This window comes from Trachypithecus francoisi, unplaced genomic scaffold (genome assembly GCF_009764315.1).
Source record: "Trachypithecus francoisi isolate TF-2019V2 unplaced genomic scaffold, Tfra_2.0 Lachesis_group9, whole genome shotgun sequence".
Taxonomy (NCBI): domain Eukaryota; kingdom Metazoa; phylum Chordata; class Mammalia; order Primates; family Cercopithecidae; genus Trachypithecus; species Trachypithecus francoisi.
The window spans coordinates 14,771,384-14,786,781 of NW_022681474.1; the positions used below are offsets into that span (position 1 = coordinate 14,771,384).

Below are 15,398 nucleotides of genomic sequence, written 5' to 3' on the forward strand. Positions count from 1 at the left end.
AGTGCCATTGTAACAAAATCCAAGTCCTGATACAGGAACATCTATTTTTGCGGTCAATCGTGGCAGTCATGGTAGCGACCCTCTCCCCATGAGCACTTGGTGTTAATGCTCACTTGGAACCCCTAAAACACAAAGGGTGAGCCCCGTTGCTGCAGCAGCCCCCACGTGGGTGAGGAGCCTTTAGGATCCAATGAGGCCCATGTCTCTTTCTCATGCACACTTACGGGAACAGACAAAAAACTATGTTTAGAAAAGATGCATTCTTGAAGAAATTTTAATTTAAAAAAAATCAAAAGAAAAATTGAACAGTGCCTAAATCTTTATTTTCATAACCTACATTTTTTTTTTTTTCAAATTAGACAGTTTTACACTGAATGACACCAAAGGAAACTTAAATTACCAATAGTTTACATGTAAGCTTGATTCCAGTCTTAATGAAAAGAAGCAGAACAAAAACGAAACCCTCAAGGAGCGTCCACGTGGCCCCCACACTGTGAACTGCTGGCAGCCAGTGCCCTCGCCTCGATTGTCTGCAGCCTGGTAGTGGGCCGCGAGGCACACAAGTCACAACTACAGCTCGCCAGCGGGGCACGCAGACAGGCATGCACCACCACTACCCGTCGCCCGGATACACTGAACTGGTTGTTAAGCTTGAACTGCAGAGATCCTAATACAGCAACACAGGACGTTTACTGCCACCCGCCAGTGACAGCCGGTGATGTGATGACAGGAGGGCCTGGGTGGAAATGTCAAGACACTCTCAGAGAACGACGACTCCACTTGAAATTTATGTCTGGTGCAACGGGGCCAGGCTTTTATTCTTCTATTTCAAAATGATAAGCATCATCACATGATTTTACAAGTTAAAATGCCATTTGTCGCTGCTGCATCTCTGATTCTATAACCTGAGATACTGCTGGGGGTAAAGGAGAGTGTTAACTTAAAAAAAAAAGCATGAAAGCCACTCTCATCACTGTATGGGACACAGCCCAGTCGGCGTGGACCACCACAGCTTCCCATTATGATAACTCTCATTTTCTTCTGAGTGGACACTTTCAAAATAGCATCAGGGGTTTCCGGACATTATATAGCTATCTGTGTTTCACCTTTGTTTAATTAAAAAGGATGCTATAAAAATCGCATCCGAGTAAGGTTTCTGCTCTTGATGCAAAAGACTGCTGCTGGCTAGGCAGTAACTACAGTGTATTGACCGGATGGCAGCAGAGCCCTCCAGTGGCGACTGGCTACCGCACGCACTGCCCTCTTCACACAGCTGTTGAGCTCACACTTCAGCCAACAAACAAAGTGAAGGACTAAGCTGGCTCGAACCACACACACACACTGCGCTGCAATGCTCACACCTTGGGGGAAAGGACTTCTCATTATTAAAAACCAAGGACTCACTGGCAGAGGGGCAGGCCTTGTGATTTGGGAATGGCTGAGGGTGCCCCTGGTCCTTCTGTAGCAAAGATGCACCTCGTAGGCCAGGCCTTGGGGTTGCCTCCCAGCTTTTAGAATATTGAGAGTTTGGGTTTCAGAGATCAATTATTTCTGATTTTTTTTCTTTTTTTTTGGTCAGTGAACTGACAACTACAAAAAAATAAATCCCCGTGTTTCTTTAAAATGCATTTGAAAAACACTAGCCCTGTGGCTGTTTCTCTGTATTTGAATAATGGCAACTGCTTTAAAGGAAATGGTCAAAAATGTCAAGCATGTTTTCCTCCGGCAGGTAAATCATGCTTAGCTGCAAGTGATTTTAATTAGATTACTTTTCACCTCCACTTATGATCCTGCCAGTTTTTGCTCTCTACATACTTTAAAACTCTTTCACTTTAGATATGATTAGTATGCATTTACATACATTTTAAAAGAGTATGAAAACATCTGGAGGCTTTTAATAAGACTTTCCAATTCCCTTTTGCAGCAAAGAGGCAGAATCAGTTCAACACACCGATGTAAGAGAAAAAAGAAGATCTCAACAAATCAAAATAATATTCAAACCACAACATTTAGTTTATCTACATCCAGCTCAACAGCAACATTTATAATATATCAATAATTTGTATCAGAATTTTCTCTGTAGGTACCTTTTTCATATGTTCTGATTATTTACAACTGTACAAGCGAAGCACACTCCCGAGTGCACGTATTAATACAGTATTGACTATTTGCATTTACAGGATTTCCCAACATTCTGAAAAAAGATCAACTGTTGAAGATCTTTAAGGTATATTACAAAAACTACTGCTAGCTCTTGTACTACACTATGCTTACTCAGTAAAACCAGCGACAGGAGATCCACACAGTAACTGAGTAACTCTGACCCACTCACGCCAACCCAGGGCCGGGCTCCATGGACTCTAAGCTGTCTTATACAAAAGTTAAGGCAAAGTCATTTTCAAGTTTAAATAAAATTCAAGTCTTTAAATATTGGATGGAAATAATTTTTTCTTAAAAAAAACCCTCAGTCTTGTTAAATAACATTTTGTGGAATAAAGTGTATGGTTACATTTAGCAGGAAATATTCTTATTTTAATGTCTGCTGCTTAGAATACTTAAAGAAAAATTTGAGGCATTTTAAAACAAAATAATTTATATTTAACTTTATTATAAACTTGCTAACTTTAGTGCATCCTTGTTCTTCAGAAGTGCAGCACTTCTGGAAGTGAATCAATGAGGCCCTCGTCTTGGAGGTAAAAGAGCAGGAACTTTATCCTCCACCAGCCAAAGAGGGGGAAAAACCACAAACACCATTCTCTCACAATTACGTAACTCTTAAATCCATGTGCTGATGCAGAGGTACAGGAAGATGTCCACACGGAGCTGAAGATGTGGACTCTCTCCAACCAGAGTGCTGGGGAACACGGACAGAAATGTGCACAGAGCAGGGCCGGGGCCGTCAGCTCACAGGGGTCAAAACAACATCATGGAACAACTTCTGGTAACATGTCAGTGGGCAACCAAGTGTATGTTTTCATTTCGGTTCTATTCACAATGTGCTTTGAATTTATATTACATAATAGCCACTTCAAACTGGAGTGAGAAGCTGGTTACTTGCTTGCAGTGCATCAGAACCAAGGTTTCAGGTGTCTCTGGGGTGGCCACTGCAGGTTCACTCTGCCCAGGAGATCAAAAAGGACGCGCTCTCTACATTCTTATATGCCAGAGTCCCCCACCAACGGCTTAGGTAGAAGCACAGCTCCCACATCAGTGCTGTTGCCCTGGCGCGGCCAGCACTGCCTCTATGAGGCCACACCTGCCTCTGCCAAGGCCACTGGCCCTCATTCATCTGCGGGGACATTCTAGAGATATGCACTTGCAGACCAGTTACTAAAAAAAAAAAAAAAAGTAGCAGAGTTCCCTTAATTTAGAAAAACTCACTATATATAGCTTGCATTCAGAGCCACATGGAGGCTTAATAAAAAATACCAATTTGTTAGGATAAATGCTTTCTCTATCTTGGAAAAAAAAATCAGACTTATGCATCACCTCCAGTTAAGCACCAACCTAAAATAAGGTTTGTATTAATTAAATCCTGAAAAATCGATTTTTTTTTCAAGAGGGGGAGAATCCAACTCACAGAAGAAAACCAACTTGAGGATCCCACAGGCCTCAGACACTGCAAGCTCCTAACCAGCGGCTCGCCCTCGCACTGAGTGTCGTTTGTGGTTAACACAGCGCTCTGCGACCCCTCCCAGACGTACGGTTTTCACTGAGGAGACTTGGGGGGAGTGCTCTGCTCTCGGCTGAGACGCTTCCCCATGGCCGAGGGTGAGGGCCGGCCCCCGGCCGGCCGCCTCTGGTCTCTGGGGGCTCCAGGTGTGGACTTGAGGGCTGGGGGCTCCCGGTATCTCTCCACAGGCTCTGCTAGCTTCTTTTCCTCCTTCCCACAACCAACAGTGTTTGGCTTTTGTTCTTTTTGGGGTTGCAATGGGGAAGAAGGAGGCTCTTTACTTGTTCTCTGACAAATCTCTGCGTAGCTGGGCTTTCGCAATTCCTGGAAACAGACAATCCTGGGTTACCTGTGTGAAATGGTGTCTCCAGGGACAAGACAGGTAATCAAGTTCACTTAAAAGAGTTTTCAACTATAACTAAGTTTCCATCTTCACTAGTGTTTTTAACTTTTAAAAACTTTATAAAATCTAATGATTTAGTTTCCCCTGCCATGTAACACTCCCTCTGTGCCACTGTAGTAATGGATAAAACTAGAAAAGGCGTGAGGGAGAAGAGGGCTGACTGAACGCCATCCCCACCCAGCCCTCAGCCTGCTTGGGCAATGCGGAAGCCCAGGAGGAGTCTGGATGCTGCCTGCGCTCACTCCACCACCTCGGGACAACAGAAGGGTGTCCCAGGTGCCCACGGCGGGCAAAGGACCCTCACACAGTACTCAACCCTGAAAGGCAAACTCCAGACACAGTCTTTAAATAAAAATGTTTTGCACATTTCAAACTACAAAGGACTGGAAATGTGTAAGAATGATGAAGACAGCTAAAATCTTCAAAGAAATGTGTAATAAGGTTTTCAGATAAGTGGAAGCATAAAGGCTAAACAAAAGGAAAGTAAAATATTTCCCTTAGCTTTTTTTTTTTTTTTAGAGACACAGTCTCACTCTGTCACCCAGACTGGAGTGCAGTGGAGCAATCTCAGCTCACTGCAACCTCTGCCTTCCAGGTTCAAGTGATTCTCCTGACTCAGTCTCCCGAGTAGCTGGGACTACAGGTGCCCACCACCAAACCCAGCTAATTTTTTGTATTTTTAGTAGAGACGGGGTTTCACCGTGTTGGCCAGGACTGTCTTGATCTCCTGACCTCATGATCTGCCTACCTCGGCCTCCCAAAGTGCTGGGATTACATGCTTGCGCCACCGCACCCGGCCTCTCCTTTTATTATTATTATTGAAAGTATTAATTTTAACCTATAAAAAAATCCTTTTTTAGACTCAGCCCAGGGACAGTAAGGGATTAAACTCCCAAATTCAAGTAAAAAGCTCACCCAAGATCAAACTACAGAGGCCACAACTCAGAATAAGAGAGGCCACGGTTCACCCAGTAGGGAAAACAGCAGAAAGGAAGTCACTGGGGTTCAGGCCTGCTGGACCCACAGGGGTTGGAGGCTGGTGGGGCCATCATCTTGCTCTTCCTGTCTCTTCATCAGACACATGATGCACACGCACGCAAACACACACACGCGTGCGAAGTGCTGAAATGATCCTAAAGTCTATGGAGAAACAGGAGCTGGGGTTCTGTTACTACTCAAGAAACCTCTACTGACCAACACTGAAATAAAAGGACTACATGGTGGTCCAAGAAAGAACTAGAGTAGTTAGTGGAAAATTATTAGCAAATATTAAGCATATTTTGTACAGAAAACACAACACAGACAGACGCAAATAAAAACCCACCAAATTAGATGTGATTAAAAAACGAGCAGGTGCAGGAGTGCGCAGCGTCTGTTCACACCAGAGCCTCGCGGCTGTCGTGCAGGAAGGCAGGCACGAGGTACGTACCGTGGCGGCTCCGTTCACCTGCACCGATTTACACGCGGTCGCAGTGAGGGCGGGAGGAAGTCTGTCCACACTGTGGGCTTCCCTCTGTTTCTCCGCCACCTTGGGATCACTGTAAAAATGCCACCCAATAGTTGAATCTCATGCAACATCACAGGCCATTCAAGTCAGTTAACACCAAGGCACTGGGAGAACTCCAATACTCACTCAGGTAAATGAGCTGGGGAGGGGGATCGCTCGTATGTTGCTGATACAGCACAAGAAGCCGGCACTGAGGGCTCTCTGGAGACCACTACAGGAAGGGTGTTCACACTTGCGTCTGCACTGAGGGTCTGAAACAGGGTCAGGAGTGTTGATCAGAATCCTGCCAGCACTAAGCGGAGCTGGTACCAATACCCGTTCACCCCACCCGTGAACAGCCTTGGGAGAGCGGCACAAGGACACGGGGAGAAGGGTCTTCTCCAGCAAAAATGCTGCAAAGAGCCCAGGACTATCCTCTGCCCCACATAAGCGCCCACCCTTCTCTTTCTCGGCAAATGCGCCATTGTTCTTACATCACAAGCCTTATCTCCTCTCCCGCAATGATGATCTGCAAGCTTACTTCTTAACTGAACAGGCATCCAACACATCTCACCCCCCTGGCACTTTGGGCCCAGCATGGCATGGCACAACAGTACACGCACATCTGCTGAGTGTCGAATCCTAACACAGTTCAACACAACTCCTCCACACAGCTAAGAAAAAGCAATCGGCGCCTCCACACCCGTATAAATGTGAGCTCCCAGCCCTCTCTGAATTCACAACCCCAGGAAGCAGGTGTGCGAATGCCCCCATCTCAACAGGTGAGGAAACTAAGGCCCGATACCTCGAAGTTAATTCGTCCAAGGCCAGGAAGCTAAGGACGGAGTGAAACTTACTCCCTCCTTACTCCAGCCAGGGACCCCTGGGCAGTGGCTATTTCCTGTGTGCTTGATCTTATGCACATGGGATGTAACAATACACTTGTCATGCAACTTAAAAAAGGCAGGAGGGCAGGTAATCGTCACACTTCGCCCTTAGATGAAGGCTGACGACAGACTGAGAGCCCTTCCAGCCTGAGAACCAGAATTTGCTGCGACTCCTATGCTCAACCAGCAGGAATCCAGCTTGGTGGAAACAGGATGGCAAAGGACTCCTTTTGTAAAAGCGCATTTTAAATTCAGGGTAGGGGCCAAGTGCGGTGGCTCACACCTATAATCCCAGCATTTTGGGACGCTGAGGTGGACGGATTACCTGAGGTCAGGGGTTTGAGACCAGCCTGGCCAACATGGTGAAACCCCATCTCTACTAATAATACAAAAATTAGTCGGATATGGTGGTGCATGCCTGTAGTCCCAGCTACTCAGGAGGGTGAGGCGAGGCAGGCGAATCACTTGAACCTGGGAGGCAGAGGCTGCAGTGAGCCACGGTCGTGCCACTGTACTCCAGCCTGGGCGACAGAGCAAGACTCCATCTTAAATTAATTAATCCATTCATTCACGCTATGTTCAGTCCCAATGCAAATGAAATGCAGATCCACAACTGTAGGTCATGAAGCAAGTCAGAGTGACCGTCACGAGCTCCATGTCAACAGGGGAAGCGCTGAACCCCATCATTTCTGGAGCCTCCAACCCACTTTGAAACCCAAGGGCCACGCTGTTGACTCAAGAAGCTCCTGAGAAGCAGCAATGGAGCCCACTATGCCTGGGTGGTGGCATGAGGCTCAGGGTCAGGCTTTTCAAAGCAGCAATTCATTCTTCAAGAGAAACCTTACACAGAAACTCAAATTGGGCACAGCAGTAGCTGCTGTTTCTGAGGCAGGACTGGAGACCTGCCTCTTCTCCTCCACTCAATACCAAGGGTAGAGTAGGCCACAGTTGGAAAACTAGATCTTTAAAGTGCATTTCTTCTCAAGGCACTAATACCTCAGAAATGATGGTGTGGAAATTTAAGACTGTGTTGACAATCCTGGAATGTACTGTCTCCAAGGTTGAACACAGGAGCATGATCATCTACCAATATACAAAGGACTAGACATGTCACCTGGCTTTTACTGTAAAGATGCTGCATCAAAATCCACCTTAAATTCTGCCCAAGGAACTGAGGAACTGTTCTATCCAATGCGGTGCCTTCCCGAAAGCCTGGGGGGAAGAGACACCGACTCTGCAGACCTGGGTGAGGGAGCAGGCGGCATGGTCCCGTGGCGTGGAACAGACACGCAGTGGCTCTGGGGCACAGCCGGGGAAAGGGCCCCGGCACAGGGGACACCAGCAACCAGGAGTGCTCAGCAGGCGAATTCCTGGGCTCTTCCGATGCACAGTAGGTAACTGGGCAGAAAACTTTCTCTGCACTTCCCAGAGCCTTCCAGCATCAGGTGTGGCAGCTGGACAAGTCCCACCTTCACCTCGCTAAGCACATTAGAGGCCAGAGCGCTGGGCTGAGCGTCCTCTGGCAACTGCAGCTCTGGATGACTCCTGGGATGATGTTCACTGCAGCCGAGGGGGCACCTCGTGGGGCAGCCCAGACCTCACCAGAAGCCACCCACATTACAGTGAGGTTCTCCCAGGCTTCTTGCTCCTTGTCTCATGTAGATTACTACATATTTTACTTATTTCCAATATTATTCAGTTCTTCGATTTCATTCTGTTGTTTTGTAAAATAAAGGCAGGTCTGAACAGCAGTGACAATGCAATCTAAGTTTCTGGGCGACAGAAAGGGCGTGTATAGCCTATCATTGCACAGGTTTCTACCTCTGACTTCATCAGACAGCAAGGTTAAGGAAAAGGCCCAGTCCTGGGTTCAAGGCTGGCCTTACTCCAAATCTGTGTGACCTCTGCAATCACATGGCCTCCAAACCTCTCTTGAATATTAAACACAAACACGTATAAAGAGCTTCGCAAAGCGCCTGACATGGAACCCGTATCTAGACACTGTGGGCAACTATCAGACATGCAATGCATCCCTTACCCTTTCTTTGGATGGTCCTATTATCAAGCTAGATAGCCTGTTTTCAAACAAGTCCTCTGTCTTCAAATTGCCCGCAGCTCCAGGTAATGGAGGGAAGTTGGACAGCCCCAGCTCGAAGCTTGGCGACGGAGGCTTTGGTGGCGTCGGAGACTGTGTCTGGCTGCTCTGCAACAGAATGACATCCCAGGGTCACGGTGTGGAGAGAGAAGGCCAAGCAGCTTCTCATTTCCACACCCGTCCGGAAAATATCTGTAGAAACAAGCAGATCATTCAACCCAGACAAGGGCTTCCTCACCCAATCGAAGCACCTTCAACCATCTAGAGCAGAGCTTTAAAACTGAAATCTCAAGGATGCTGCTGCCCAAGAGACGTGTCACCAAGGACACATTGAGGCTAAGGTGTCATCCAAAGAGCCGTCCAGCCATGGCTGCCAGCACTCACAAACAGCAGGGGCAGCTGAAGGCAAGGGAGGTGCCCTGGAGTGATGGAAAGCAGGACAGCCTGAGTCTAGACATTAAACTTTCCCACTTTCAGACAAGTGTTGTGCTATTACAGCAGAGTTTCTAATGTAAGTCACAAAGAAAACTGTGAACAATATATGACACTCTCCACAACCTGTGTAAGAAATTTTACACACGTGCATCAAAAAAGTGGTTTAATAAAAGGGGAGGGGGCTTGAATTCTCTGAAAATAAACTTAATGAAAGTTATATTTTTTTAATAATTAAAAACACAGTATTTGATAACAAATTCTAATCAGATTCTTTGACTTCAAGAAAGGAAACTCAGTATAAGAAGAAGAGAGCGTACTTTGTAAGCCCAAGTCTCAGGAGAAAGGCGGTAATACCTTTTATTGGAAAATGATCTACCAACCCGCTTTAACAAGCTGGCAGTCATTTTGCGAGTACGCAGTTCCTCGGCTGAAGGCCACATGGCACAGAATGGGGAAATGAGTGTATATTTAGTTTAGAAATGAGTCTATATTTACTAAAGAATACAAGTATTTTTAGTTGAAACAATGAGCTACTTTGACCAGGAAGCAAAGCTCTCATGGGATTCACTTAACTTGAGAGTGCCAATGTTTCTCCAAAATTTACACACAGGAAGGTGAATCCCTGCATCAGTAGATTCCAGAGAAAATACATCAGAAGTGAAAGCAGGTCAAAGAATGAAAATGAATTCAGGCTGACACAAATCCCAGTCTGTGACACAAACCCCAGTGCAGTCTGTGTTGGGCATTCCACTTGCTTCTCTGCTCCATGGGACAGGTGCCTAATTTTAGCTTAGCTTTTCCCAGTTAGGTGTCCTTGGCAGTAAGCGTGTTACCTACTAAAGCAGCTGGCTGTTGTACGCTCTCTATAACCTAGTATTGTGAACATGATGCTCGAAATAATCCTGCAAAGCTCTAAGTTACACATGGCCACTGTGATGGCAAAGTGGTTTTAAACATCTGCACGTTTCTGAGGTGAACACAGCTTTTCAGAAGATAAGCATCATTAGAGAGACAGACTTCCCAAAAAACGTATTTAAATCTCAACTCATAGAAGCAAAAGAGGCAGGCAACAACTGCCCAGATGTTGGAGTTACAAAATGACATCGTCGACAGATGGGACTTGACTTGGAAGGCAGTGTTACAATTCTCTAGGATCTGAGCGCCCCTGGGTGAGGTCTGAGTACTGCTCAGGTCCCATGGGCCTGGTTAGGCCCCGCGTACACTCTGTAATCAGTACAACACTGGGCCACAAGCCGAAGCTTCTAAGCAGGTCACACAGTCATGAACACACGCATCAGGAAAGCACAGCAAAACGTAACGGAACAGAAACAGGGGTGGGAAAACATCACAGCAGGCACAGCAGTGCCCCACGTTTAAATGCTTGCCTTGTTAGTCCAAATGGTTACAGGAATTCATTAATTCCAAATGGAATTAACCGATAAAAGCTGCCTTATCAACTAGTTAAACAAAAAGTAGACTAAGCCGACCTTATGAAAGGCAGAATTTCTGAGTTCTAAACAGAGATTGTATCTTTTGTGATGAGAAAGCACCTGTGTGATGGCTGGAGGGGCTGGGCCAGGATTTGTCCAGGTCTTCTCCAGCATTCCTTGTACGGAATTCCACATTGGCAAGCCCGTGGAGGCATCCCTCCCATCTTTGTGGGTACTGCTAACTGCCACCGTGCCATCCCACCACTGGTTCATGGGTACTGCTAACTGCCACCATGCCGTCCTTCCTATCTTTGTGGGTACTAACTCTGCCACCGTGCCGTCCCACCACTGGCTGTGGAGAAGTCCATGCCAACCTCCACTAAAGACCAGCACAAATATTTTCCACAGGAGAAACTGTTTAATCAACCCAAACAAAATCACCATGTCTCATGTACTTACCGCCACAGAAACCTATCACTTATGTTTGGGTCTGTCCTGCCAGTAAGTTACAGCAGAAGGAGATAATGCTTTCTACACAGCAGGAGAGTATTCGAAAGTTTTGAAGGAAAAACACCAACAAACAAATTGCTCCGTGGAAGATGCTTACTCTGCTCGTTGAAATGAATGGCTCCAGTCATTTCAGACTCTTCGGTACAGCTGCTGCACAGAAGAGCTCACGTGCACACCCGTGTGTAGGCTGCAGTGCGTGTGACAGCAAGCTCCTGGCCATGCCTATGCCACAGCACACACGCCTGTGCACGATGGAGTCCCGTGCAGCACACTGCTATTTCCAAAACCTCTACAATTGCTTCCTCCTAGGCCAGCCAGGGTGTCAGTTATTACTTAGTGGATTTCAGGTTACAAGTCTTTTGAAATGCTCATTTTTGTGTCTTAACCTTAATCCATTTAATTAAATCTTAGGTTTGGTATAAATTAGATTTAAATGTCTTGTCAAGAGGCATATGCTTTATGTACTCACTGTAAACTTCTCCTCCCTTTTCTTCCGGTAGCCAAAGGAATTCTTCCTAGGAGCGGAAAGTGAAAGACTGTTATTTTTTTCCCACTTGGAGAATTTATTGTTGAGCACGTTTGCACTCACATAAGCAAAGTACACATCAACTCAGTCTTTATCACTTTAAAACCTTTCAAAGATGACTTTCAATTCTAGAATCCCAACTCTAAGAAGCATACGCAGAGCAACACAAAGTTTACAGCAAGGGACTAACGCGGAAGTCCAGGCAAGTGACAGAGAAAGGAAGAAAACAGTGACTAAAACCACCTCCCTGGTGCCTCCTTGGGAGGTCTGCTGAGAAGTCAGTTCTGAAGATCCCCTGGGTCGAAATGACAAGACACATAAAATCTGAGACTGAGCTCCATCAGTGAGTAGTTTAAAATGGTGGTGAGAATTTTCCCGGTGCAGATTTGCTTTACATCAGACTTAAAAGATCTCAAATACTCCGTCCCATCCCTTCCTCCACCCTATCAGCTTCCTCCACTACTGCCTCAATGGCGGACCTCTTCCCACAAAAACCACACAAGGACCTCTGTGCCCCAAAGACTTCCTGTCCTCGCCTGCCAGCCTCAGGAACCACGATCTGGACCCCCCTGCAGGCAGTAAGGCCATGCCACACACGCAGCTGATAACCACAAGACACACACTGATTAAGTGGTGACTTCACGTAGAGACCTGGGACACAAGGATGGCCAAGACACTCCCATTTCCTTGGATAGGCTTCTGTGGTCTAACAAGTCACATGACACACATGAATCTCAATTTATAATTTAATGGAATGCAGAGACTCCCCCAAGAGCCTTGCATTACATAACCTAGAAAGGAGTTAAGACATAGTCTTGACTAATTCCTTCATTCAGAGAAAACCAAAAAGTAGTCTTGCCTAAGATGGCCTAACGTTGGAACACTCCGTGGAACCATGGGCCAGCCCCTCTGAGGGAGGGATGGCACAAACCTTTAGGATTCTGGAGCAAATCCCTATTATCTCCTAAGAAAACTTCCTGGAAATAGCTCCTGGCTTTCTCTTGGGGCCTTGCGGAGACTGCAAGCCAGACTATGGGACATGGGTGAGTACTGAGCCACAGGTGGGGCAGGAGTCCTGACAACCTGCCCTCCTGCAGGAACAGGGGGCTTGGTGCTCCTTGTCCCGGATCCCTGCCTGTGGCCTCACAGGGAGAAAGGGTCCTGGGCCTGCATTATGGACAACCATCCCAACACACACCTGGCTCAGCACCACTCCCTAATGGGGGGTGCTCCCGAAATCCAGGGAGCTGAACGTCCACTCTGCTGTGCCACGATTCAGAACTGGTGGAAAGGTGGGGCTACGATGGCTCATGAGCAGAGCTAGGAACGCAACCGGATGAGAGTCCGGAGTGGGACAGGACTCAACTGGTCCCGGGGACCTGGGAGGGGTGTGAGATGGACGGTGCCAGCACCTGCTTGCCCAGAGGCACTGCCCTGAGTGAGGGAAGAGGACATCCTGCAGGGCTCAGCACAGGGCATCCCCCTGCCAAGGGCAGCCTGCTCCTCACTACCGGCTGGGACACAGGGGCACCCATCCCTTGGAACACAGTGGTGTCCAGGACACAGACCTGCCTGCCATGGAGTCCTATCCCAGTCACCATCAGTGGGCCCAGTCAACACTCCCCACATGCTCACTGGGCTCCACGTAACCCGTGTCAGACCCAGAAGCCCACCTGCAGCTGCAGAACACGTCGGTGCCCATCAGGCAGAGAGCAGGCTGGCCGAGCCAAGGCTCACCGACAGGGCCATGGCGGGTTCCAGCTCACGAGGGGTAGCAAGGGACCCAGGGTGGTCCCAGCACCATAGAAACACCACTGTGACACCCGTGACTCTGAATGCGGTGGTGTGAAGAGACCCTGAAGAGGTGTGCTCCCCCCAAATAGCCCTAACAGTAGCTCCACCAAGGCAGCCACCTGGCACCTGGGGCTCCTCATGCCATTCAACCCGGCCGGGCTGTGCCCTGCCACGGCCGCCATGCAAGGGTAGGGACGTGTGTCTGGACTCCGGTAAGGGGTTCTCCAGGGTATCTTAGCACTTTGGCCCAATAGAAAAAGTTAATGGAAACAAAACAAACCCTCCCAAAAAGAGGAGGTGGAGGCATGGCTGCTGTGGATCAGCTTCTCAGGGCAAGCAAGGCCCGGAGCACTCCCTGCGAAACAGAACAAGCTCTTTCTCAACACAGAGGGAAGGAGGAGGTTATGAAGGTCAGCTCTGGCTTCAGGACCTGTTGCAGAAACAGGCTGCAGGAACTGCATGCACTTTCCCCGCCCATTGTGCCCGTGCTGGTGTACACTTCCTAAACCACTCCCTGCTGCAGTGCTCAGGTTTCAGGTGGGAGGACCGTTGCCCTCCCTTGGTGGGGAGACACAGATGCAAAATCTGCATCTGTTAGGCAAAAGCATACACTTGTTACCACTGCAGCATTTGCAAGTTCAAGTACTGTTGAAGGGTATCCTGGGTAGAACACACTCATTAGCAAGTATTGGACTCTCAGCTTCAAAGCCAGCTGTATACACTGTGTGAGGGAGCTGGAATTCAGCAAGCCCCACTTTCATTTGCCAGGAAGCTTCTTGTGACGCTCATATGAACAGGGCTCACTGAAGGGCACAGGAGGCTAAGGCCGGGGTCTTGTCCATCCAGCATCCAGTCTGCCTCCTTCCACACCATGCCCACAACTGATACCCCTCAGGGGTAGCCACGTGGCCTTGATGAGTGGGGCTCTGTCCCAAGTCTAGCCCCAGCTCTGCAGCCCTCCTCCCTCCAAGCTTCTGGGCCTTAAGAACCCCAAACTGAGACCCAGGGCTAGCAACTGCTCCCTGAAGTCAGTGACTCTGCATGACACAGTGGGCCCCTTTCAGCTTTGCATCTCCAAGGCCTGTGGAGCCAGCCTGACGCCATGTTTCCTGTGAGACAGCCCAGTGCCAACTCTCCCAGACCATGGTGCCTTCCAATGCCACTGCACAATCCCTGCAGCAACTCCTATGTGCTCATTTAATCGTTATGGGCAGGAATGAGACGCTTCTGATGCCTCTTCATGTTGAATTCTCACTGCACGGAGGGTGTGCACGGGGTCAACAGGAAGAGGAGTCTGCACATGAGGCACAGTGCTGTACATTTTGTGTACAGAAAACTCAGAAAAAGCTCAGGAATTCAAGTCACTTGTTTGTCACTTATGAAAGGGAAATCCTGACGGTCCTTATCAAGGCAAGTACTGGCCTTATCAACAATGGGCGGGTACGGTGGCTCACGCCTGTAATCCCAGCACTATGGAAGGCTGAGGCCGGAGGATGGCTCTGGGCCAGGAGTTCAAGACCAGCCTGGGCAACACAGCGAGATCCTGTCTCTATCAAAAATTTAAAAACTAGCCAGGCATGGTGGTGTGCACTGAAGTCCTAGCTACTCAGCATGCTGAGGCAACAGGATTGCTTGAACCCAGGAGTTCAAGGCTGCAGTGAGCCATGATCATGCCACTGTACCCCAGCCTGGGCAACAGAGCAAGACCCTGTCTTAAAAACAAACAAAAAACCAACTACAGGATTGATGCCAAAAAAATATTAAAACCAAAAACAGTGGGCAGGAAGCACAACCACGAACCATCCTGGCTCGTCTCAACCCTCCAGTGAGATCAGACTTCAGTCCTGATCTGCCTGGGTACCCGCTCCAGGCTCCACCTGCAGTGCCTGGTGTACACCCCACTGGAGGGCACCAGGCCAGCAGCCATGGGGCAGAGCCTGGACACCACTCTCGCCGAGGGGCCTGGTGAGCCAGGGTGCTGCCAAGAGGAGACTGCAGGCACATGGCAGGGAGTCTATGACTGCTGAGTCCAATGTTTCCACAGATAATGATCTAGAACATCTACAGTTCTCACCAGATGATCCAGAACATCTACGGTTCTCATCAGATAATGATCTAGAACATCTACAGTTCTCACTGAACCATTTCATATTCCAAAA

The 15,398-nt window shown here is 48.0% G+C and overlaps 1 protein-coding gene across 5 annotated transcripts in view; it reads right to left on the reverse strand.

Moving 5' to 3' along the window:
- Window positions 1-301: 301 nt before the first annotated feature.
- LARP4B (La ribonucleoprotein 4B) overlaps window positions 302-15,398 on the reverse strand; it is a 127,636-nt gene continuing 112,539 nt past the window's right edge. For 4 of the 5 annotated variants that reach the window (XM_033209453.1, XM_033209454.1, XM_033209456.1 and 1 more), the window contains exons 14-18: window positions 11,389-11,434; window positions 8,488-8,652; window positions 5,710-5,834; window positions 5,401-5,614; window positions 3,710-3,997 (exon numbers count right to left, since the gene is read on the reverse strand). In XM_033209453.1, the coding sequence (XP_033065344.1) occupies window positions 3,710-3,997; window positions 5,401-5,614; window positions 5,710-5,834; window positions 8,488-8,652; window positions 11,389-11,434 (838 nt within the window). Of the gene's footprint in view, window positions 3,998-5,400; window positions 5,615-5,709; window positions 5,835-8,487; window positions 8,653-11,388; window positions 11,435-15,398 lie in introns of all 5 variants that reach the window. The other variant, XM_033209457.1, reaches the window with a different exon arrangement.